Here is a 26,334-nt window from a genome sequence, read left to right on the forward strand (position 1 = left end):
CAGTATAGCTCGGTTGGTAGAGTGGCCGTGCCAACAACTTGAGGGTTGCAGGTTCAATTCCCGCTTCCGCCATCCTAGTCACTGCCGTTGTGTCCTTGGGCAAGACACTTTACCCACCTGCTCCCAGTGCCACCCACACTGGTTTAAATGTAACTTAGATATTGGGTTTCACAATGTAAAGCGCTTTGAGTCACTTGAGAAAAAGCGCTATATAAATGTAATTCACTTCACTTCACTTCACAAATTAAATAAATGTATTAAGTATGATCATATTTAGAGTTAAATAAACATATTATTAAGTATGATCATATTTACAGTTAAATAAATGTATTAATATGTATAATCATATTTAAAATTAAATACCTGTATTAATTATATTTTTTTAGAAATTAAAAAATTAAAAATTTAAATTAAAAAAAATGTGTGACTTAATTTTAACACTTTTTGGAATCTGTAATCATTTTTGTGTTGTTGTTTTTTTTTAAACTGTTTGCCCAAAAAATAATAATAAATCAAAATGAATGTTGTTACGAATCACTGACCTTTTTAAGGCTCCAATTACTTTGCATCAAAATATTACCATTTCATTTATTTTTCAAAGAAAATATTGAATATTTTGTTTGTTTGCCATAAAAAAACACAAAGTTTTATATGGCAAAAAAAGGCAGAGAACAAACAAAAAAAAACCAAACATAAAAATAATGATAATAAAAATGTTTAGTTGACGGATAGATCTGTAGTTGATCAGGAGAGTTAGGAAAAAATAAAAATAAATAAAAATTGATGATATTCGGCGTTGAAAAAGCGTTCCAGCAAGCAAATGGCAGCGATTGGGCGTGATGGCGCTGGTAAATGGCGAGGCAACTCTTGACTTGTGTGTTTATGGCTTGCCAGCGGGGCAAAATGGCGCCAGGTGCTCAAAGACTTGCTTGAACTTTGTGCCAGGATGTCAGGGGGGCGGGGCTTCAAGGACACTTTGGGCGCCAGAGAGCGTGCGTCAACATGGCGTGCTCGCCTTCCTCCGCCTCCTCTTCTCCTCCCCGCCTCCCGTCTCCTCGCCTTCCGGAGACGTGGCCGGCGAAGACGACGACTCGCCGGGCGTCCTCCCCAGGGGGTGGCGCGGGGAGTCGGCGGCGCCGGAGAGCGGCCCGAGAGGCGAGTAGCGCCTGAGGGAGACCCCCTTGAGGTTGACGGCCAGATCCAGAACCAGTTTTCTGGAAGAGCGCGGCGCCGTGAGGAGAGGGGGCTGTCCTGGACCGTCACTCGGACCGGGGGGAGAAGGTTCCGGAGGGGACGGCGCCGCCCCTTCGGGACTGTCCTGTGATTGGTAGGAGAGCGGAGAGGCGGGGCTCTCCGGCGTGTGCCCGTGTAGGTCCACGCCGGCCGAGCAGTCCCACGCCGCCTCCGTGCCGACGTCCCCGCCCCGGACCCCTCGCCCCCCTGCGGTTCGGTAGCTGTGCAGCCCCAGGGTGACGTGTGCGGCGCCGGCGGGGGGGTCCAGCAGAGGGGCGTGGCCTCTGGCTTGGCGGAACATGCGACTCCACGCGTTGGCGAAGCGGCGCCGCGAGGACGAGGAGGAGGAGGAGGAGGCGCGGCGGGTGGTGTGGCGTCTGATCTGTCGGCTCATGGCCAGGCGCAGGTTCTGCAAGACCGAGGCCTGCCGGGGGGAGGGGGGACAAAAACCATGAGGGTCTTTCCTGTTGGCTGAGATTCAGTTCTTTACCTGGGTGGGGTTGTAAGGCGGGAAATCGTCCACGGGCGGGATGAGACCCTGCGCGATGAGCTGCCCGTACGAGGGCGGAGCCTCCCGCTGCACAAACTCTGCCTCCATGCGAGTCATCTGAGTCTCAAAAGCTCTACAAGGGGGGGGTGAAACAAGAGGAAGGAAAATATTGACAGTGGCCACTAGGTGGTGCAGCAACAAGTTATGAAACTTCAAAATGTACTAATCTCTTGTCCATCAACAATTTCAGTGTGATTTATGCTGTATTGCTTCCCTTCACTGCATTGGACTGTTTTGTGGCTAAAAGAGACACTTCTTTTACAGCCCCCTAATTGGTTTCTTCTTTTGTGGTTGATGCTGTATTACTGCCTTTTCTATGTTGAACCAAAGCATTCCTGTTCACAATCTGTTTTTTTTGCTCGTCCTCCACCCTCCTAAAAACGGGCCACTTCGCCCCAACCCCTCCTCCAGCTATAAAAGTCTGGAAGTTTCTTTGTCTCTCTCTCTCTCTTTTTCTTCCCTCTTAGCAACGTAGACTTACTTCTCTGTAACCGGACGTCGTTTGAGATCTCAAATATGTATCAAATAAGAAAAATGCTCAAACAGGATTTTCTCTTTCAGTTCATCATCAAAACTTTGCCGCCAAGCTCCGCCCACACCCCGCGGTGAAAAGTAACACGCTTCTAAATTAATCGCCACCTTACCGTCTAGTTAGTACATCAGGTTACTTTTTGGTAGAAAGCTACCAAACTTTTATATTTTAAAATATTTATTTAAAAAAAAAAAAAAAAAAGTGATGCAACCAAAAAAAAAAAAGGTTTACGAAACCCCCAAAAAATGTTATACTTTTTTTTTTTTACAAAATGGATTTTAAAAAAAATAATTACTTCAAACAAAAAAGTTTTTTGTTGCAAATAATATTTTGGGTTGCAAAAACCTTTATTTTGATGCAATTTTTTTTTTGTTACGACTTAACTTCAATCTTGTGGCCATATATGGTTGTGCCCACTGACTACTTCCTCCATAACACTTTTGGAGGAAAAATAGTAAAAAATAGTTGGGGATGGGCGATGCTGACCAATAAAATGGCTTCTAAAAAAAAAGTATATATATATATATATATATATATATATATATATATATATATATATATATATATGTGTATTAAAACATATATATGTGTTTTAATGTATATATGATATATAATATATATATGTATTAATGTGTATGTATTTATGCAACTAATAACTAATTTGATAATCGATTAATCTGTCGATCATTACTTCGATTAATCGATTAATAATCGGATATAAGAGACAAACTACATTTCTATCCTTTCCAGTATTTTATCGGGGAGAAAAAAACAGCATACTGGCACCATACTTATTTTGATTATTGTTTATCAGCTGTTTGTACATGTTGCAGTTTATAAATAAAGGTTTATTTTAAAAAAAACAAAAAAAAAGAACAAGTTTAGTAGCCTCTGCGCATAGCATAGATCCAACAAATCGATGACTAAATTAATCGCCAACTATTTTTATAATCGATTTTAATCGATTAGTTGTTGCAGCCCTAATGTTAATATATATAATTATGTATATATGTATGTTAACATATATATATATATATATATATATATATATATATATATATATATATATATATATATATATATATATATATATATATATATATATATATATATATATATATATATATATATATACATACATACATTAAAACATATATATATGTGTTTTAATGTATAGATGTGTATATATGTATGTTAATATATGTATATATATATATATATATATATATATATATAATATATATATGTATTAATGTGTATGTATTTATGCAACTAATAACTAATTTGATAATCGATTAATCTGTCGATCATTACTTCGATTAATCGATTAATAATCGGATATAAGAGACAAACTACATTTCTATCCTTTCCAGTATTTTATCGGGGAGAAAAAAACAGCATACTGGCACCATACTTATTTTGATTATTGTTTATCAGCTGTTTGTACATGTTGCAGTTTATAAATAAAGGTTTATTTTAAAAAAAACAAAAAAAAGAACAAGTTTAGTAGCCTCTGCGCATAGCATAGATCCAACAAATCGATGACTAAATTAATCGCCAACTATTTTTATAATCGATTTTAATCGATTAGTTGTTGCAGCCCTAATGTTAATATATATAATTATGTATATATGTATGTTAACATATATATATATATATATATATATATATATATATATATATATATATATATATATATATATATATATATATATATATATATATATATATACATACATTAAAACACATATATATGTGTTTTAATGTATAGATGTGTATATATGTATGTTAATATATGTATATATATATATATATATATATATATATATATATATATATATATATATATATATATATATATATATATATATATATATATATATATATATATATATATATATATATATGTATATATGCTAACATACATATATACATACATACACATCAATACATGTACATTATATGATAATAAATAATAATTGGGGTGGGCGATACTGACCAATAAAATGACTTCTGAAAAAAAGTATATATATATATATATATATATATATATATATATATATATATATATATATATATATATATATATATATATATATATATATATATATATATATATATATATATATATATATATATATATATATACATACATTAAAACATATATATATGTGTATATATATACATACATTAAAACATATATATATGTGTTTTAATGTATATATGTGTATATATGTATGTTAATATATGTACATATATATATATATATGTATAGTATATGATATATATAATATATATGTATTAATGTATATGTATTTATGTATGTGAACATATATATGTATGTATATATGTATGTTAATATATATATATATATATACACATATATACATTAAAACACATATATATGTTTTAATGTATATATATATATATATATATATATATATATATATATATATATATACTTTTTTTTCAGAAGTCATTTTATTGGTCAGTATCGCCCACCCCCAATTATTATTTATTATCATATAATATACATGTATTGATGTGTATGTATGTATATATGTATGTATATATGTATGTTAGCATATATATATATATATATATATATATATATATATATATATATATATATATATATATATATATATATATATATATATATATATATATATATATATATATCAATCATCAATCAATCAATGTTTATTTATATTATGTCAGACCCACTCGACACCGAGGATGTCGTTGTGGCTTGTACAGCCCTTTGAGACACTTGTGATTTAGGGCTATATAAATAAACATTGATTGATTGATGATTGATATATATATATATATATATATATATATATATATATATATATATATATATATATATATATATATATATATGCTAACATACATATATACATACATATATACATACATACACATCAATACATGTATATTATATGATAATAAATAATAATTGGGGGTGGGCGATACTGACCAATAAAATGACTTCTGAAAAAAAAGTATATATATATATATATATATATATATATATATATATATATATATATATATATATATATATATATATATATACATTAAAACATATATATGTGTTTTAATGTATATATGTGTATATATATATGTTAATATATGTATATATATATATATGTATAGTATATGATATATATAATATATATGTATTAATGTATATGTATTTATGTATGTTAACATATATATGTATGTATATATGTATGTTAACATATATATATATATACATACATATATATATATATATATATATATATATATATATATATATATATATATATATATATATATATATATATATATATATATACATATATATATATATATGCTAACATACATATATACATACATATATACATACATACACATCAATACATGTATATTATATGATAATAAATAATAATTGGGGGTGGGCGATACTGACCAATAAAATGGCTTCTGAAAAAAAAAAGTATATATATATATATATATATATATATATATATATATATATATATATATATATATATATATATATATATATATATATATATATATATATATATACACATACATTAAAAAATATATATATGTGTTTTAATGTGTATATGTATGTTAATATATGTATATATATATATATGTATAGTATATGATATATATAATATATATATGTATTAATGTATATGTATTTATGTATATTAATATATATATGTATGTATATATGTATGTTAACATATATATATATATATACAGTATATATGTTAACATACATACATACATACATATACATCAATACATATATATTATATAATAATAAATAATAATAAACGTGTAACAAACTGTCTGACACATCGGTGGCGGGTGCTGACATTTTTAACTCTCTGGGAGGGCGTGTCTTGTCTACCAAACTTTGACGCCAAGCCCCGCCCACAAACTGTGCTCAAAACTCACATTCTTTGCTACTTATCGCCGCCCATCCCTCCAATACACACCGTGTCATTTTGCCGGTGATCCGACAAAGTCCCTAGGAGGAGTTTGTTCCGGAACATCCATCCATCTATTTTCTACCGCTTGTCCCTTTCGGGGTCACGGGGCGTGCTGGAGCCTATCTCAGCTGCATTCGGGCGGAAGGCAGGGTACACCCTGGACATGTCGCCACCTCATTGCAGGTATTAAAAATAATTAATAAAAATAAGGGTTTTAAAGCCTTTTTAAAAAAGCATTCACAGTCTGTGGTTCCCTCAGGTGGTCAGGGAGAGCATTCAAAAATAGTGAAAAATGGCACCTAATGGCTGACTGTGTGTTTATATCCGGGGGGGCCGCGACCAAGACCCTTACAAGTCGTACTTTTGCAACCGGAAACACAAGCTTGCAACACCGAGGAAGTATCGGAATACTACCTGTACTCCCGACTCCGGAGCGTGTGCAGTTTGAGGGCGCAGCCGAGCGCGATGACCAGCAGCAGGCTGCAGACTAAGCTCCCGATCAGAGCGGCCGTGATCACCTTCCTGGGCACCGCCGTCAGGCAGTCCCTCTCGTCGCTCCCGTCCAGGCAGTCCTCCTGCCCGTCGCAGCGCCAGGTCTCGAAGATGCACAGGTTGGTCCCGCAGTGGAAGTTCCCGGGCTGGCAGTCGTAGCAGTTCCTCTCGTCCGAGCCGTCGGGGCACCTCTTCTGGTTGTTGCATCGCTCCGCCGGCGAGTAGCAGGCGCCCGTGTCGCCGCCGCAAGGGAAGTCGCCATCCGGGCACATGGGGCAGGACTCCTCGTCCCGCCCCGACGGGCAGTGCCAGTAGCCGTCGCAGCGCTGCGGTTCCGAGTAGCAACCCTGGTCGCTGCCGCAAGGACGCTCGCCCGGAAAGCAGTAACCCTTCACCTTCACGGGGGGAGGACAGATATTTGCCATCATTCTCTTGCTCTATGTAGAACTATGTTAGTTCTATGAACTAAGTTAGCATGTTGACAAGTAGTGACCGCTAACAACAGAAAACTAACCTTAGGGTATTCAATCAATAACACCTGGACTGTTTGGTTTGTCTATTGTCGTTTGGTCTCTCATCCAAGTAGACTTCATCAGATCTAGTCTTAGACTTAGATTGGTCACATCAAGCCTTTGACTTAGATCGGTCACATCTAGTCTTAGACTTAGACTGGTCACATCTAGTCTTAGACTTAGATTGGTCACATCTAGTCTTAGACTTAGATTGGTCACATCTTGATTTAGACTTAGATCGGTCTCATCTAGTCTTAGACTTAGATTGGTCACATCTTGTCTTAGATTTAGATTGGTCACATCTAGTCTTAGACTTAGATTGGTCACATCTTGTCTTAGACTTAGATTGGTCACATCTAGTCTTAGACTTAGATTGGTCACATCTAGTTTTAGACTTAGATCGGTCTCATCTAGTCTTAGACTTAGATCGGTCACATCTAGTCTTAGACTGTATGGTTTGTCTTCGAAGACATTTCACTCTCATCCAAGTAGACTTCATCAGTTTATGATCATAGACTTAGATTGGTCACATCTAGTCTTAGACTTAGATTGGTCACATCTAGTCTTAGACTTTGATTGGTCACATCTAGTCGTAAACTTAGATTGGTCACATCTAGTCTTAGACTTAGATCAATCACATCTAGTCTTAAACTTAGATCGGTCACATCTAGTCTTAGACTTAGATTGGTCACATCTAGTCTTAGACTTAGATTGGTCACATCTAGTCTTAGACTTAGATCAATCACATCTAGTCTTAGACTTAGATTGGTCACATCTAGTCTTAGACTTCGATTGGTCACATCTAGTCTTAGACTTAGATTGGACACATCTAGTCTTAGACTTAGATTGGTCACATCTAGTCTTAGACTGGTCACATCCAGTCTGACTTAGACTGGTCACATCTAGTCTTACACTTAGATTGGTCACATCTAGTCTTAGACTTAGATCGGTCACATCCAGTCTTAGACTTAGATCGGTCATATCTAGTCTTAGACTGTATGGTTTGTCTTAGAAGACATTTCACTCTGTGGATAATGCATATGTTTAAGAGTTATTTCTTTATTCATAATCATGTTTGAATCAGCTCATATTTTTCCATGTATACTATGTATACCAGTTTCTCTTTGTCTTCAGATTGCCTGTTTAGACAGGGTCGTAAACCATCAGGAATGTGAACACAACCCCCAAGTCTCTCTTCTTATCAGTGTTGAGAGGAGGGGGGGGGGGAGATGGGGGCTTTCTTTGTGTGAAAAGAGTTGCTTTTTCCTTTGGAATGCCAGATCAACTTGGGCTACGCATTTGTATGCGTTGTTCGAGGCTGGTCTCTATTCTCAAATATTTGACAATAAATTACAAAACACCTATTCTGTGCTTGGTGGTACCTTTGAGTTCAGTTATATGTCATCTAAGGAACTTGGGACTGACCAGCGTTTTACATCCCACTTGGAGGAACATCTGGTCAAACGCAACAACTCTCATCCAAGTAGACTTCATGAGATCATGATCATAGACTTAGATTGGTCACATCTAGTCTTAGACTTAGATTGGTCACATCTAGTCTTAGACTTTGATTGGTCACATCTAGTCTTAGACTTGGATTGGTCACATCTAGTCTTAGACTTAGATTGGTCACATCTAGCCTTAGACTTTGATTGGTCACATCTAGTCTTAGACTTAGATCGGTCACATCTAGTCTTAGACTTAGATTGGTCACATCTAGTCTTAGACTTAGATTGGTCACATCAAGCCTTTGACTTAGATCGGTCACATCTAGTCTTAGACTTAGATTGGTCACATCTAGTCTTAGACTTAGATTGGTCACATCTAGTCTTAGACTTAGATTGGTCACATCAAGGTATCGACTTGGATCGGTCACATCAATTCTTCGACTTAGATCAGTCACATCTAGTCTTAGACTTAGATTGGTCACATCTAGTCTTAGACTTAGATCAATCACATCCAGTCTTAGACTTAGATTGGTCACATCTAGTCTTAGACTTTGCTTGGTCACATCTAGTCTTAGACTTAGATTGGTCAGACCTAGTCTTAGACTTAGATTGGTCACATCTAGTCTTAGACTTCAATTTATCACATCTAGTCTTAGACTTAGATTGGTCACATCTAGTCTTAGACTTAGATTGGTCACATCTAGTCTTAGACTTAAATCGGTCACATCTAGTCTTAGACTTAGATCGGTCACATCTAGTCTTAGACTTCGATCGGTCACATCTAGTCTTAGACTTAGATCTGTCACATCTAGTCTTAGACTTAGATTGGTCACATCTAGTCTTAGACTTCGATTGGTCACATCTAGTCTTAGACTTAGATCTGTCACATCTAGTCTTAGACTTAGATTGGTCACATCTAGTCTTAGACTTAAATCGGTCACATCTAGTCTTAGACTTAGATCGGTCACATCTAGTCTTAGACTTAGATCGGTCACATCTAGTCTTAGACTTAGATCAGTCAGATCTAGTCTTCAACTTAGATCTGTCACATCTAGTCTTAGACTTAGATCGGTCACATCTAGTCTTAGACTTAGATTGGTCACATCTAGTCTTAGACTTAGATCTGTCACATCTAGTCTTAGACTTAGATCGGTCACATCTAGTCTTAGACTTAGATCGGTCACATCTAGTCATAGACTTCGATTGGTCACATCTAGTTTTAGACTTAGGTTGGTCAAATATTCTCTTAAGTTAAAGTACCAATGATTGTCACACACACACACACACACACTAGGTGTGGTGAAATATGTCCTCTGCATTTGACCCATCCCCTTGTTCACCCCCTGGGAGGTGAGGGGAGCAGTTGGCAGCAGCGGTGCCGCGCCTGGGAATAATTGTTGGTGATTTAACCCCCAATACCAACCCTTGATGCTGAGTGTTAAGCAGGAAGGTAATGGGTCCCATTTTTATAGTCTTTGGTATGACTCGGCCGGGGTCTGAACTCACAACCTACCGATCTCAGGGTGGACACTCTTACCACTAGGCCACTGAGTAGGTCTTAGACCTAGATTGGTCACGTCTAGTCTTAGACTTAGATTATCAGATCTAGTCCTAGACTTAGATTGGTAGACTAGATTTGACCAATCTAGTCCAAAACTTAGATTGGTAGACTAGATCTGATCAATCTAGGTTTAAGACTACATCTGGCCAATCTAAGTCTAAGACTAGATCTGACCAATATAAGTCTAAAACTCGATGTGACCAGTCTAAGTCAAAACAGTATTTTCTTGTTTTCCAATCAGCACGAATGAGCTTTAGTTGGTTTCCATAAACAAGGACTATGGTCTGGTAAAAAATAGCAGTTCTAATGGGAGTCAATGGGGCCCAAAAAGGTCCTAGGAGAAGGAGTGTATACATTTGGTGTCCTCGGGGTGCAGTAGGGTCAAGGAAGAAGGCTGGGTCACCTGGTAAGTGGCGTTGAAGCCTCGTCCGGGGCTGCGAGGCTTGGCCAGGTACAACACGCTCATCTGTCCCCGGCTGGACTCCAGCAAGGCGGGCCGGCGGTTGTTGTGATAGGACAGCACCTGCAGGAGGTGTTCGGCGCGGTGCAGGAGGCCGTCGTACACGTGCAGCGAGTCCCCGGGTCCCAGCTGCAGGTCCAGCTGCAGCACAATGGGCTTGGGGTCCTGCGTGTCCAACAGCCAGGAGCACCTCAGCTCCGCCGCCTCGCTCCGGTTGGCCCGGAAGAAGTCCGGGGAGGCGAAGGAGCCGTAGAAGTTCCCCAGGCGTTTGCCGCAGGCGTCGTCGGGGCAGCCCCGCTCGTCGGAGCCGTCGGGGCAGTCGCGGACTTTGTCGCAGCGCAGGACGGCGGGCAGGCAGCGGGTGGACTGCGGCGCCGTGCAGGCCAGGGCACCGGGGGGGCAGAGGCCGGGCCGGGCCTCGGTGGGGGGCGGCGAGCAGCTGCGTTCGTCGGAGGCGTCGCCGCACTCGTCCTGGCCGTTGCACTTCCAGGAGTGAGGAAGACATTTGCCGTTCCCACACAGGAACTCATCTGACTGGCAGCTGCTCTGACCCAGGTGACCTGAACACACCAGGACATCAAAACTAATATATCTAACCCAGGTGACCTGAACACACCACAACATCAAACCTAATATCATATCTGACCCAGGTGACCTGCACACACCAGGACATCAAACCTAATATCATATCTGACCCAGGTGACCTGAACACACCAGGACATCAAACCTAATATCATATCTGACCCAGGTGACCTGAACACACCAGGACATCAAACCTGATATCATATCTGACCTGCGCACACCAGGACATCAAACCTAATATCATATCTGACCCAGGTGACCTGCACACACCAGGACATCAAACCTGATATGATATCTGACCCAGGTGACCTGTACACACCAGGACATCAAACCTGATATCATATCTGACCTGCACACACCAGGACATCAAACCTGATATCATATCTGACTTGCACACACCAGGACATCAAACCTGATATCATATCTGAACCAGGTGACCTGCACACACCAGGACATCAAACGTAATATCATATCTGACCCAAGAGACCTGCACACACCAGGACATCAAACCTAATATCATATCCGACCCAGGTGACCTGCACACACCAGGACATCAAACCTGATATGATATCTGACCCAGGTGACCTGCACACACCAGGACATCAAACCTGATATCATATCTGACCTGCACACACCAGGACATCAAACCTGATATCATATCTGACCCAGGTGACCTGCACACACCAGGACATCAAACCTGATATCATATCTGACCCAGGTGACCTGCACACACCAGGATATCAAACCTAACTTCCTGGTAGCTTAGCTAACTTCCTGGTTGTGTAGCTAACTTCCTGGTAGCTTAGCTAACTTCCTAGTAGCCTAGCTAACTTCCTGGTTGTGTAGCTAACTTCCTGGTAGCCTAGCTCACTTCCTGGTAGCCTAGCTAACTTCCTGGTAGCTTAGCTAACTTCCTGGTTGTGTAGCTAACTTCCTGGTAGCCTAGCTCACTTCCTGGTAGCCTAGCTAACTTCCTGGTAGCATAGCTAACTTCCTAGTAGCCTAGCTAATTTTCTGGTTGTGTAGCTAACTTCCTGGTTGTGCAGCTAACTTCCTGGTAGCCTAGCTAACTTCCTGGTTGTGTAGCTAACTTCCTGATAGCCCAACTAACTTCCTGATAGCTTAGCTAACTTCCTGATAGCCTAGCTGACTTCCTGGTAGCTTAGCTAACTTCCTAGTAGCCTAGCTAACTTCCTGGTAGCTTAGCTAACTTCCTAGTAGCCTAGCTAACTTCCTGGTAGCCCAACTAACTTCCTGGTATCTTAGCTAACTTCCTTGTAGCTTAGCTAACTTCCTGGTTGAGTAGCTAACTTCCTGGTAGCCCAACTAACTTCTTTGTAGCTTTGCTAACTTCCTTGTAGTTTAGCTAACTTCCTGGTTGTGTAGCTAACTTCCTGGTAGCCCAACTAACTTCTTTGTAGCCTAGCTAACTTCCTGGTAGCCCAACTAACTTCCTGGTAGCTTAGCTAACTTCCTGGTAGCTTAGCTAACTTATTTGTAGCTTAGCTAACTTCCTGGATGTGTAGCTAACTTCCTGGTAGCTTAGCTAACTTCCTGGTAGCTTAACTAACTTCCTGGTTGTGTGGCTAACTTCCTGGCTGCTTAGGTAACTTCCTTATAGTTTAGCTAACTTCCTGGATGCCTGGCTAATTTCCTGGTAGCTTAGCTAACTTCCTAGTAGTCTAGCTAACTTCCTTGTAGTTTAGCCAACTTCCTGATAGCCTAGCTAACTTTACTGGTTGTGTAGCTAACTTCCTGGCTACTCAGCTAACTTCCTTGTAGCCTGGCTCACTTTTGCCTAGTTAACTTCCTGGCTGCTTAGCTAACTTCCTAGTAATTTAGGTAACTTCCTGGTTGTGTAGCTAACTTCCTGGCTGCTTGGCTAACTTCCTTGTAGCTTAGCCAACTTCCTGGCAGCCTGGCTAACTTTACTGGTTGTGTAGCTAACTTCCTGGTAGCCAAGCTAACTTCCTGGTAGCCTAGCTAACTTGACTGGTTGTGTATCTAACTTCCTGGCTACTCAGCTAACTTCCTTGTAGCTTATCCAACTTCCTGGTAGCTTATCTAACTTCCTGGTAGTCTAGCTAACTTCCTGGTAGCTTATCTAACTTCCTGGATGTATAACTAACTTCCTGGTAGCTTATCTAACTTCCTGGCTGCTAAGCTAACTTCCTGGTAGCTTATCTAACTTCCTGGTTGTGTAGCTAACTTCCTGGTTGTGTAGCTAACTTCCTGGCTGCTAAGCTAACTTCCTGGTAGCTTAGCCAACTTCCTTGTAGCTTAGCTAACTTCCTGGTTGCTTAGCTAACTTCCTGATAGCCCTGATAACTCTCTAGTTGCCTGGCTAAGTTCTTGTAACAAAAACAATGTCAACATGGTATCAGGAAGGACACCACCGTATCGACGTTGACCTCGGAGCTACGTTGGGAAAACATGAAGGTACGTTAGCACGTTAGCACGTTAGCTCACCTTTGATGTAGGACAGGTGGAAACCCTGAGCTAGTCCTGAACTGTTGGCCTGGGAGTGAAAGAACAACCACACGCGCCCCCTGCTGGAGATGAAGGGCGGCGGCCTGCTGGATCCACAGAGTCTGGACTCGGCCCGCCACACCGTGGAGGTGACCAGCAGCCAGTCTCCGTCCTCGCAGCTCCCGGACTGTCCCACGTCAAACACCCGGAAACTGTTCGGCGGGACCAGGAGTGTTTAGAGCGGGCACAGAGCAGGTGTGACGCAGGTGTGCTCACCTGATGGTGAGGACCTCCCCGTGGCCCCCCTGGATGTGCCAGCTGCAGTTGGCGCCTGGGGGGTAGTTGACAGGCCAGGAGGGACTGTAGATCACACCCCTGCGCTCCGTGTGCACCTCCACCCGCTCACCACACCCTGCTGGACGTGCACACACACTGCAGCATCAAGTCTTCTGCTAACTTCTTGGTAGTCCAGCTAACTTCTTGGTAGTCCAGCTAACTTCCTGGTAGTCCAGCTAAATTCTTGGTAGTCCAGCTAACTTCCTGGTAGTCCAGATAACTTCTTGGTAGTCCAGCTAACTTCCTGGTAGTTGTTGCGTCTGACCAGATGTTCCTCCAAGGGGAACTCAGAACGCTAGTCAGTCCCAAGTTCTTTAGATGATATAAACTGAACTCAAAATTACCACCAGGGACAGAATAGGTATTTTGTAATTTATAGCTAACTCCCTGGTAGTCCAGCTAACTTCCTGGTAGTCCAGCTAACTTCTTGGTAGTCCAGCTAACTTCCTGGTAGTCCAGTTAACTCCCTGGTAGTCCAGCTAACTTCCTGGTAGATTAGCTAACTTCCTGGTAGTCCAGCTAACTTCTTGGTAGTCCAGCTAACTTCCTGGTAGTCCAGATATCTTACTGGTAGTCCAGCTAACTCCCTGGTAGTCCAGCTAACTTCTTGGTAGTCCAGCTAACTTCCTGGTAGTCCAGATAACTTCTTGGTAGTCCTGATAACTTCCTGGTAGTCCAGCTAACTTCTTGGTAGTCCAGCTAACTTCCTGGTAGTCCAGCTAACTTCTTGGCAGTCCAGCTAACTTCCTGGTAGTCCAGATATCTTACTGGTAGTCCAGCTAACTCCCTGGAAGTCCAGATAACTTTCTGGTAGTCCAGCTAACTTCCTGGTAGTCCAGCTAACTTTTTGGTAGTCCAACTAACTTCCTGGTAGTCCAGCTAACTTCCTGGTAGTCCAGCTAACTTCTTGGTAGTCCAGCTAACTCCCTGGTAGTCCAGCTAACTTCCTGGTAGCTTAGCTAACTTCCTGGTAGTCCAGCTAACTTCTTGGTAGTCCAGATAACTTCTTGGTAGTCCAGCTAACTTCCTGGTAGCTTCTTTATAGTCCAGCTTACTTCCTGGTGGTCCAGCTAACTTCTTGGTAGTCCAGCTAACTTCCTGGTAGTCCAGCTAATTTCCTGGTAGTCCAGATAACTTCTTGGTAGTCCAGCTAACTTCCTGGTAGTCCAGATAACTTCTTGGTAGTACAGCTAACTTCCTGGTAGTCCAGCTAACTCCCTGGTAGTCCAGCTAACTTCTTGGTAGTACAGCTAAATTTGTGGTAGTCCAGCTAACTTCTTGGTAGTCCAGCTAACTTCCTGGTAGTTTAACTAACTTCTGGGTAGTCCAGCTAACTTCCTGGTAGTCCAGATAACTTATTGGTAGTCCAGCTAACTTCCTGGTAGTTTAACTAACTTCTTGGTAGTCCAGCTAACTTCTTGGTAGCCTAACTAACTTCCTGGTAGCATGACTAACTCCCTGGTATCTTAGCTAACTTCCTGCTAGCCTGGCTAAAGTCCCGGTAGCCTAGCTAACTTCCTATTAATCTAGCTAACTTCCAGAGAGCCTGGTAAACTTCCAGGTAGCTTAGCTAACGTCCCGATAGCCTAGATAACTTCCTCGTAACCCGGCTAACTGCCTAGTAGCCTGGTCAACTTCCTGGTAGCTGAGCTAACTTCCCGGTAGCCTAGCTAACTTCTAGGTAGCCAGGCTAAAAATCCCAGTCGCCTAGCTAACTTCCTTGTAACCTAGCTGACTTCCCAGGAGCCTAGCTAAATTCCTGGTAGCTTAGCTAGCTTTTCTAGTACTTTGCTAACTTTGTGGTGGCCTAGCTAACTTCCTAGTAGCTTTGCTAACTTCCTGGTAGACTAGCTAACTTCCTAGTAGTCTTGTTAACTTCCTGGTTTGTTGTGTTTTTCACATTTACAGCATTTTTCTTTTTCTTTAGACTTTCTGCGATTGCAACATTTTCATGTTTTTTTTGTGTGTGTGTCTAGTTTTGGATCATCAGCGGAGAAAAACAAATTGTGACAAGACTTGAGGAAGAATAATAAGCAACAGGCAAAGAGGGAGTTGCACCTGCTGCCACGGCAACAGCATCACTTGTTGTTGCCATGGTGTTGCCCTGGGGAACAACATTGGTACACGGAGGACACAGCAAGCGAGACAGGTAGAAATATCAAAAATAATAATAAATCATTTAGATTAGATATGAATAAATAGAATTAATGAACCACAAATTAATATTTATTTATGAGAACTTTATTTATTGTTTATCTATGCATTTTATAATGATTTACTTGCTCGTGTATTTAGAAAAGGGGTAGGATTCCTCCTACTCCTTTTCGGACATGCTGTAATGAAAAACTGGAAATAAGTGATGTGTCATATTGTAATTGTACGCATGTTCCAAATAAATAAACAAAATAATCCATCATTAAATAATTAAGATGTTAAGAAAAAATACTGGAGTAGATTAATAAGATTAAGTAAACACACAATTCACAAATAAATGGTGGATGAATAAAATGAGAAAATGTTATAAATTGAATATAAATAATAAAAAATATATATAATACAGTAAAAAAGTAAATTTTTATAAAAATGACCGGACATTTTTAATATAAGGCAAATAAACCATGTAATAATAGCAATAACCCACCTCACAAATAAATGGTGGATGAATAAAACAAGGAAAATAAAAAAATCCTTGACATTTTTTTTAAAATAAATTTAATATAAATACATAAAAAATATATATAATACAGTAAAAAATTACATTTTTATAAAAATGACCGGACATTTTTAATATAAGGCAAATAAACCATGTAATAATAACAATAAACCAGTTCACAAATAAATGGTGGATGAATAAAACATGGAAAATAAAAAAAATCCATGAAAATGTTTTTATAAATTTAATATAAATAAATAAAAAATATATATAATACAGTAGAAAAGTACATTTTTATAAAAATGACCGGACATTTTTAAGATAAGGCAAATAAACCATGTAATAATAGCAATAACCCAGTTCACAAATAAATGGTGGATGAACAAAACATGGAAAATAAAAAAATCCATTAACATTTTTTTATAAATTTAATATAAATAAAAAATATATATATATAATACAGTAAAAAAGTAAACTTTTATAAAAATGACCGGACATTTTTAATATAAGGCAAATAAACCATGTAATAATAGCAATAACCCAGTTCACAAATAAATGGTGGATGAATAAAACATGGAAAATAAAAAAATCCATGATTTTTTTAAATAAATTTAATATAAATAAATAAAAAATATATATAATACAGTAAAAAGTAAATTTTTATAAAAATGACCGGACATTTTTAATATAAGGCAAATAAACCATGTAATAATAGCAATAACCCAGTTCACAAATAAATGGTGGATGAATAAAACATGGAAAATAAAAAAATCCATGAAATTGTTTTTATAAATTTAATATAAATAAAAAAAATATATATATAATACAGTAAAAAAGTACATTTTTATAAAAATGACCGGACATTTTTAATATAAGGCAAACAAACCATGTAATAATAGCAATAACCCAGTTCACAAATAAATGGTGGATGAATAAAACATGGAAAATAAAAAAAATCCATGAAAAAAATGTTATAAATTGAATATAAATAAATAAAAAATATATATAATACAGTAAAAAAGTAAATTTTTATAAAAATGACCGGACATTTTTAATATAAGGCAAATAAACCATGTAATAATAGCAATAACCCACCTCACAAATAAATGGTGGATGAATAAAACATGGAAAATAAAAAAATCCAAGAATTTTTTTTTAAATAAATTTAATATAAATAAATAAAAAATATATATAATACACTAAAAAAGTACATTTTTATAAAAATGACCGGACATTTTTAATATAAGGCAAATACACCATGTAATAATAGCAATAACCCAGTTCACAAATAAATGGTGGATGAATAAAACATGGAAAATAAAAAAATCCATGAATTTTTTTTAATAAATTGCATATAAATAAATAAAAAATATATATAATACAGTAAAAAAGTAATTTTTTATAAAAATGACCGGAAATTTTTAATATAAGGCAAACAAACCATGTAATAATAGCAATAACCCAGTTCACAAATAAATGGTGGATGAATAAAACATGGAAAATTAAAAAATCCATGATTTTTTTTTTATAAATGTAATATAAATAAATAAAAAATATATATAATACAGTAAAAAAGTACATTTTTATAAAAATGACCGGACATTTTTAATATAAGGCAAATAAACCATGTAATAATAGCAATAACCCAGTTCATAAATAAATGGTGGATGAATAAAACATGGAAAATAAAAAAATCCATGATTTTTTTTTTTATAAATGTAATATAAATAAATAAAAAAATATATATAATACAGTAAAAAAGTACATTTTTATAAAAATGACCGGACATTTTTAATATAAGGCAAATAAACCATGTAATAATAGCAATAACCCACCTCACAAATAAATGGTGGATGAATAAAACATGGAAAATAAAAAAATCCATGAATTATTTTTTTTTATAAATTTAATATAAATAAATAAAAAATATATATAATACAGTAAAAAAGTAATTTTTTATAAAAATGACCGGACATTTTTAATATAAGGCAAACAAACCATGTAATTATAGCAATAACGCAGGAGTGAATATTTAATAATGAACAGAAATTAAATAGTTTGGAATAATATGTTGTGTGATGACGTAATCATTAAGTAAATAAATACGTTTTGGAATTCAAAGAGAAGCAGGAATGATTGCAAACTTTAAACACACACTTGTATGTATATATTTATATATATAGATTATTTTTTACTTTTACACTACTTTTTAACTCGTTTTTTGTTCCATATTTATAGCGTCAAAATACATATTATATTTATTAAAAAAAAATATATATATACATATATATATATATATATATATATACATACATATATATATATATATATATATATATATATATATATATATATATATATATATATATATATATATATATATATATATACATATATGTATATTTATAAATACATTTATTGACACATATATTTATTTATACATACTGTATATATACGTATGTATTTATAAGTGATGGTAACACTAGAGGGGGAGGTGTGTGTGTGTGTGTGTGTGTGTGTGTGTGTGTGTGTGTGTGTGTGTGTGTGTGTGTGTGTGTGTGTGTGTGTGTGCGTGTGTGTGTGTGTGCGTGTGTGAGAGAGGCTGCAGTGATGTAATGCTGATAGCAGCATCACTGTGGTGAAAGGGCATCCATGTTTCCACACACAGTCTGATCATTTAGCCACCACAGATCAATACAAAAAAGATGACGAGAGGCGATGACGTCATCAACACCAAGCTGGCATTCCAGTGACACAACAGGAATGTGTCATTTTCTCGCACAAGTGAAATGTTATTTATTTTAATTTTTTATTATCAAACATGCATTATCGGTTAATAAAACATGCATTATTGTTAAATAAAACATGCATTATTGTTAAATAAACATTCATGATTGTTTCCGAACAATGACACCGCCATGACTGCAAGCTTTTGTCCGCCTCACCTGCACGCAGCGCGGCGGGGCAGAGCCGCAGCAGCACCCCCGCCAGCAGCACCAGCAGCCGCCGCGCCGTCGCCGCCATGCTCGGCCGGCAGTCGGAGCCCCTATCGCGGACACGACCTCCGCGCGCCCCCCGGTGTGGCTTCCATCTATTTCCAGCGGTAAAAAGGCATTGTGTCCTTTGCGAGACACACACGTCAACAGCAGCAGCGGGACGACAGCCATAACAAGAGAGCGACACTTCCGGTGGGACTCTTCACAATAAGAAACAGGAAATGTATACTAAGTGGAAATCGCTCGGTTCATGTTGCACATAATTAATCTGATTACGTCTGGGCTGAGTCATTGTCGCCATGGTTCTGATTAAATTGGGTGGTTTAAGCAAAATAGTTGAGATGGACTTTATTTGTGGTTTTATTTTGAAAGCCGTTTCCGTTTCAATCTTGTCTCTTTATGTTGAGCAACCTGAGCAGGAGCCAAAATGTTCCCGTTCGAATATCACTTCATCAATACGTCATTTTGAGGTTTTATTTTTATTAATCACGTTCATTAATAATTACTTTTGAAAAGCAGCAACATTTTGTTCAGAATTTTCCTTTTTCGTGAGATCAACTTCGCCCCCTTGTGGTCAAACGAGCACACGTTTTTAATAAAGTAATAACTTCCTTTATTGATGACATCAGAGGGTCTGCCGGTTTTTTTGTAGCGCCACTTAAAAGGTATAATAATTAATAATAATAATTAATACTAATTAAAAGTACGACTGATGTAACGTCTTCTAAAAGGCACCGCTGGGATTCGAACCCAGGATCTCCTGTTTACTAGACAGGCGCTTTAACCAACTAAGCCACGGCGCCAGATACCATTTGACCGGAAAATACGTTTATATAGATATGTAAAAAAATGTTTTACCACGATTGTTTTCTGATTTTGGTACATATAATATACAATATTCAAACAACTAACAATTGTTAGCATTTGACAATAATAATCATGATTAGTTGAAAAGTTGACATTAACTGTGACCAAACTAATATAATGCAAGTAACACTTTCAAACCCATTTTAGTATTATTTACTGGTATTTTTAGCCACAAGGTCAATAAGCTAATTATCTTAAATAAATAAACAAACATCAGAATAAAACGGACTCTCAAAAATTGCATTTCAATAAATCTCCAAGTGCAGTTGTTTTGAAGAAACCCACAGACATGTTCTGAGGCTAAGCAGCATGGAGCGCTACTGCCTACTGGCGCTGACGAGACGCGGGGCCGCCATCTTGGAGTGGTGATCAGTGCAATTCATTTGGCAGGAGCAATGAACTGTCAGCGCATTTCATTCATCTTACCTCACTGAATACCACTGATTTTCACCCCCTTTTTTTTGTCATACGTGTAGCTATGATAAAGGACACATGTTTTATTATTCATAGTTTGCTTAACAGTAATAGAATATTCTTATATGCTAGAAGTGACCAGATCAAAACTGGGAATATAATCCCAGAGAAGGGGGACAAAAACGGTCAACTATTCTATTTCCTACCTGTCAACTGTCAGTTTAGCATCTTTGTTTTCTACCCGTCAACTGTCAGTTTAGCATCTTTGTTTCCTACCTGTCAACTGTCAGTTTAGCATCTTTTTTTTCTACCTGTCAACTGTCAGTTTAGCATCTTTGTTTTCTACCTGTCAACTGTCAGTTTAGCATCTTTGTTTTCTACCTGTCAACTGTCAGTTTAGCATCTTTGTTTTCTACCTGTCAACTGTCAGTTTAGCATCTTTGTTTTCTACCTGTCAACTGTCAGTTTAGCATCTTTGTTTTCTACCCGTCAACTGGCAGTTTAGCATCTTTGTTTTCTACCTGTCAACTGTCAGTTTAGCATCTTTGTTTCCTACCTGTCAACTGTCAGTTTAGCATCTTTGTTTTCTACCTGTCAACTGTCATTTTAGCATCTTTGTTTTCTACCTGTCAACTGTCAGTTTAGCATCTTTGTTTTCTACCCGTCAACTGGCAGTTTAGCATCTTTGTTTTCTACCTGTCAACTGTCAGTTTAGCATCTTTGTTTCCTACCCGTCAACTGTCAGTTCAGCATCTTTGTTTTCTACCTGTCAACTGTCAGTTTAGCATCTTTGTTTCCTACCTGTCAACTGTCAGTTTAGCATCTTTGTTTTCTACCTGTCAACTGTCAGTTTAGCATCTTTGTTTTCTACCCGTCAACTGTCAGTTTAGCATCTTTGTTTTCTACCTGTCAACTGTCAGTTTAGCATCTTTGTTTTCTACCCGTCAACTGTCAGTTTAGCATCTTTGTTTCCTACCTGTCAACTGTCAGTTTAGCATCTTTGTTTTCTACCTGTCAACTGTCAGTTTAGCATCTTTGTTTTCTACCTGTCAACTGTCAGTTTAGCATCTTTGTTTTCTACCTGTCAACTGTCAGTTTAGCATCTTTGTTTTCTACCTGTCAACTGTCAGTTTAGCATCTTTGTTTTCTACCTGTCAACTGTCAGTTTAGCATCTTTGTTTTCTACCTGTCAACTGTCAGTTTAGCATCTTTGTTTTCTACCTGTCAACTGTCAGTTTAGCATCTTTGTTTTCTACCTGTCAACTGTCATTTTAGCATCTTTGTTTTCTACCTGTCAACTGTCAGTTTAGCATCTTTGTTTTCTACCTGTCAACTGTCAGTTTAGCATCTTTGTTTTCTACCCGTCAACTGTCAGTTTAGCATCTTTGTTTCCTACCTGTCAACTGTCAGTTTAGCATCTTTGTTTTCTACCTGTCAACTGTCAGTTTAGCATCTTTGTTTTCTACCTGTCAACTGTCAGTTTAGCATCTTTGTTTTCTACCTGTCAACTGTCAGTTTAGCATCTTTGTTTTCTACCTGTCAACTGTCAGTTTAGCATCTTTGTTTTCTACCTGTCAACTGTCAGTTTAGCATCTTTGTTTTCTACCTGTCAACTGTCAGTTTAGCATCTTTGTTTCCTACCTGTCAACTGTCAGTTTAGCATCTTTGTTTTCTACCTGTCAACTGTCAGTTTAGCATCTTTGTTTTCTACCTGTCAACTGTCAGTTTAGCATCTTTGTTTCCTACCTGTCAACTGTCAGTTTAGCATCTTTGTTTTCTACCCGTCAACTGTCAGTTTAGCATCTTTGTTTCCTACCTGTCAACTGTCAGTTTAGCATCTTTGTTTTCTACCTGTCAACTGTCAGTTTAGCATCTTTGTTTTCTACCTGTCAACTGTCAGTTTAGCATCTTTGTTTTCTACCTGTCAACTGTCAGTTTAGCATCTTTGTTTTCTACCTGTCAACTGTCAGTTTAGCATCTTTGTTTTCTACCTGTCAACTGTCAGTTTAGCATCTTTGTTTTCTACCTGTCAACTGTCATTTTAGCATCTTTGTTTTCTACCTGTCAACTGTCAGTTTAGCATCTTTGTTTTCTACCTGTCAACTGTCAGTTTAGCATCTTTGTTTTCTACCTGTCAACTGTCAGTTTAGCATCTTTGTTTTCTACCTGTCAACTGTCAGTTTAGCATCTTTGTTTTCTACCTGTCAACTGTCAGTTTAGCATCTTTGTTTTCTACCTGTCAACTGTCAGTTTAGCATCTTTGTTTTCTACCTGTCAATTGTCAGTTTAGCATCTTTGTTTTCTACCTGTCAACTGTCAGTTTAGCATCTTTGTTTTCTACCTGTCAACTGTCAGTTTAGCATCTTTGTTTTCTACCTGTCAACTGTCAGTTTAGCATCTTTGTTTTCTACCTGTCAATTGTCAGTTTAGCATCTTTGTTTTCTACCTGTCAACTGTCAGTTTAGCATCTTTGTTTTCTACCTGTCAACTGTCAGTTTAGCATCTTTGTTTTCTACCTGTCAACTGTCAGTTTAGCATCTTTGTTTTCTACCTGTCAACTGTCAGTTTAGCATCTTTGTTTTCTACCTGTCAACTGTCAGTTTAGCATCTTTGTTTTCTACCTGTCAACTGTCAGTTTAGCATCTTTGTTTTCTACCTGTCAACTGTCATTTTAGGCTGCTCGCAGGCTCCTCGTCACCCACCACTTCAAGATGGCGGCCCAATTTCTCGCGTCACAGCAACCAATGTTGCGTCTACTTATAACATGTCTATGCAGTGGACCGCCGAAGAAGTGAAGTGAAGTGAAGTGAATTACATTTATATAGCGCTTTTTCTCAAGTGACTCAAAGCGCTTTACATTGTGAAACCCAATATCTAAGTTACATTTAAACCAGTGTGGGTGGCACTGGGAGCAGGTGGGTAAAGTGTCTTGCCCAAGGACACAACGGCAGTGACTAGGATGGCGGAAGCGGGGATCGAACCTGCAACCCTCAAGTTGCTGGTACGGCCGCTCTACCAACCGAGCTATACCGTGTGCGGAGCGTAGGAAAAGTACATTAGTTTGCAAAAGGGTTTGTTTTGTTTTTGTTTTGACGCGCTATTTTTTTTATAAATATTTGTGACGGACAAAGACGGAAGTATCAATATTTTATTTAGGAAATAATAGGTCATGCTTTGTTTTAGTGATGGTCAGATGAAGATTGAACCACTTGAGTTTCTCGAAGCTTCGACGCATGCACAAGAGTCCACCTGCTGGCCAAATGTATGATTACACACAGCTGTGTCTTCACAGTCTGATGATGAATCACAATAAAGTGTTTGACAAAATAATAGTACAATTTTTCGGTACTTTTGTATGTTAATGTAAATAGTTTGATAATCATTTTTTGATGTAACATTAAAAAATTACAATTATGAGTTGTTATATCTTTGTTTTCTGATGACATTAGTCTCATTTGCAATGCAGTTGCACTCCCAAGACCACTAGATGGCAGCACTGTATAACTATTTATGGTGTGTTGTCAAACTAGAAAGTACCTTTTTTCCCCCAGGAAGATGAATTTGTCAGGTTGCGCCCCACAAAGTGTCAATACTGTAAGTAATAATAATAATACATTTTATTTGTAAAAAGCACTTTACATTGAGTAAACAACCTCAAAGTGCTATAGTGTATTAAAAAATAAATAAAATGATAATAAAAAATAATAAAAACTAGAACAGCCAAATAGCTAAAACTAGTATGCATATATCTAAAAAAAAAGGGCTTTTTTTTTTAAAAAAAGAAGGGTTTTTAAGCCTTTTTTAAAAGCATCCACAGTCTGTGGTGCCCTCAGGTGGTCAGGGAAAGCGTTCCACAGACTCCCATAGTTCGTAGCTTTGTCTCATTTGCAATGCAGTTGCACTCCCAAGACCACTAGATGGCAGCACTGTATAACTATTTATGGTGTGTTGTCAAACTAGAAAGTACCTTTTTTCCCCCAGGAAGATGAACTTGTCAGGTTGCGCCGTACAAAGTGTCTGTACTGTAAGTAATAATAATAATAGATTTTAGTTGTAAAAAGCACTTTACATTGAGTAAACAACCTCAAAGTGCTACAGTGCATTAAAAAAATAAAAAATAAAAAATTTAAATAAAAATAAAAACTAGAACAGCCATATAGCTAAAACTAATATGCATGTATCTAAAAAAAAAAGGCTTTTTTAAAAAGAAGGGTTTTTAAGCCTTTTTTAAAAGCGTCCACAGTCTGTGGTGCCCTCAGGTGGTCAGGGAGAGCGTTCCACAGACTCCCATTGTAAAATTCTAACTGCAATCTTAGCTGGCGTTTCCTTTACCGAATTCGAAGGTGTTGAAATCGCCATGTAAAATCGCTCATGCTAATAGTAGCCTGTCTATGGCAAAATCCTATGTAAATTAGCAATAAGCTATTGCATTTTGGAAGAGTGTAGCTGTGATAGAGTCGGTTACTCTGGATGCGGAATGCTGGTCTGGTATCTTCTTAGGACAAGGACTCGGGTCAGAGAGTAGACCACAGAGAGGCTTTCAGGCACTCTTTAATGGTGAACTTGGACACGTGTGCTATAGGTGGGTGTGTGTGTGGGTGTGGTCGAAAGGGAACACATACAAAGAATGATTAGGATACATTTAGGCAATATAATATGCAATAATATGTTATATATAATATAATATACTCTACAATGTGTTATAAAACAAATGTACATGGACTATTAAAGCAGTCCATTAGAGATGAATGGAGAATAAGCACTGTTGATTTAAACCTGGTCTGTGTCGCCCTCTACTGGTAGAATGGGGGTAAGTATTGTGTAGCGAGAAGTATTAACAGGGCGAAAGTTGGGGTGGCGAATTATATCGTCAAGCAGGAACATTGTTGCAAACAAACACGCGGTTCAGGCTACATCACAATAAATTATATCGTCAAGCAGGAACATTGTTGCAAACAAACACGCGGTTCAGGCTACATCACAATAAATTATATCGTCAAGCAGGAACATTGTTGCAAACAAACACGCGGTTCAGGCTGCATCACAATAAATTACCAACGGACTAATTTAGAGTTAATATCTGTTGTTTCCAATTTGATACACATTCTCAAAAACAATTTTACTATAAAATATGTAATGAAATATTAAGTCATTTCCCATTGCATCAACATGTTAAGTGTTACTACTGATGTGTCAATAAAAAATATATTTTTATTACCTTATTC

At 37.5% G+C, this 26,334-nt stretch overlaps 1 protein-coding gene and 1 non-coding gene across 3 annotated transcripts; both read right to left on the minus strand.

The window, feature by feature from the left end:
* Window positions 1–377: 377 nt before the first annotated feature.
* On the minus strand, window positions 378–19,965 carry LOC133662259 (low-density lipoprotein receptor-related protein 3-like). Of its 2 annotated transcripts, none has more exons than XM_062066105.1 (7): window positions 19,778–19,965; window positions 14,120–14,255; window positions 13,844–14,055; window positions 10,736–11,352; window positions 6,734–7,206; window positions 1,724–1,856; window positions 378–1,657 (listed from the first exon to the last, which is right to left on the minus strand). In XM_062066105.1, the coding sequence occupies exons 1-7, from the start codon at window positions 19,854–19,856 to the stop codon at window positions 998–1,000; spliced, it is 2,310 nt and encodes a 769-aa protein (XP_061922089.1). In that variant the 5' UTR covers window positions 19,857–19,965; the 3' UTR covers window positions 378–997. The 2 variants fall into 2 exon arrangements, with proteins under 2 accessions (XP_061922089.1, XP_061922079.1); XM_062066095.1 differs by having other exon boundaries at window positions 14,120–14,258.
* A 592-nt stretch (window positions 19,966–20,557) lies between these two features.
* trnat-agu (transfer RNA threonine (anticodon AGU)) lies at window positions 20,558–20,631 on the minus strand. The gene has a single exon. It is a non-coding gene; the product is annotated as a tRNA-Thr (tRNA).
* Between the last annotated feature and the right edge of the window lie 5,703 nt (window positions 20,632–26,334).

Source organism: Entelurus aequoreus, linkage group LG02 (genome assembly GCF_033978785.1).
Source record: "Entelurus aequoreus isolate RoL-2023_Sb linkage group LG02, RoL_Eaeq_v1.1, whole genome shotgun sequence".
In the NCBI taxonomy this organism is placed as follows: Eukaryota; Metazoa; Chordata; class Actinopteri; order Syngnathiformes; family Syngnathidae; genus Entelurus; species Entelurus aequoreus.

Excerpts from the sequence above, each read along its gene's own strand:
- LOC133662259 (XM_062066095.1), bottom strand. The coding sequence starts at position 19,856 with ATGGCGGCGACGGCGCGGCGGCTGCTGGTGCTGCTGGCGGGGGTGCTG. Across the intron at positions 14,259-19,777 it reads CCCCGCCGCGCTGCGTGCAG|CAGGGTGTGGTGAGCGGGTG; the intron begins GTGAGGCGGACA and ends GTGCACGTCCAG. Across the intron at positions 1,658-1,723 it reads CGCCTTACAACCCCACCCAG|GCCTCGGTCTTGCAGAACCT; the intron begins GTAAAGAACTGA and ends TCCCCCCGGCAG.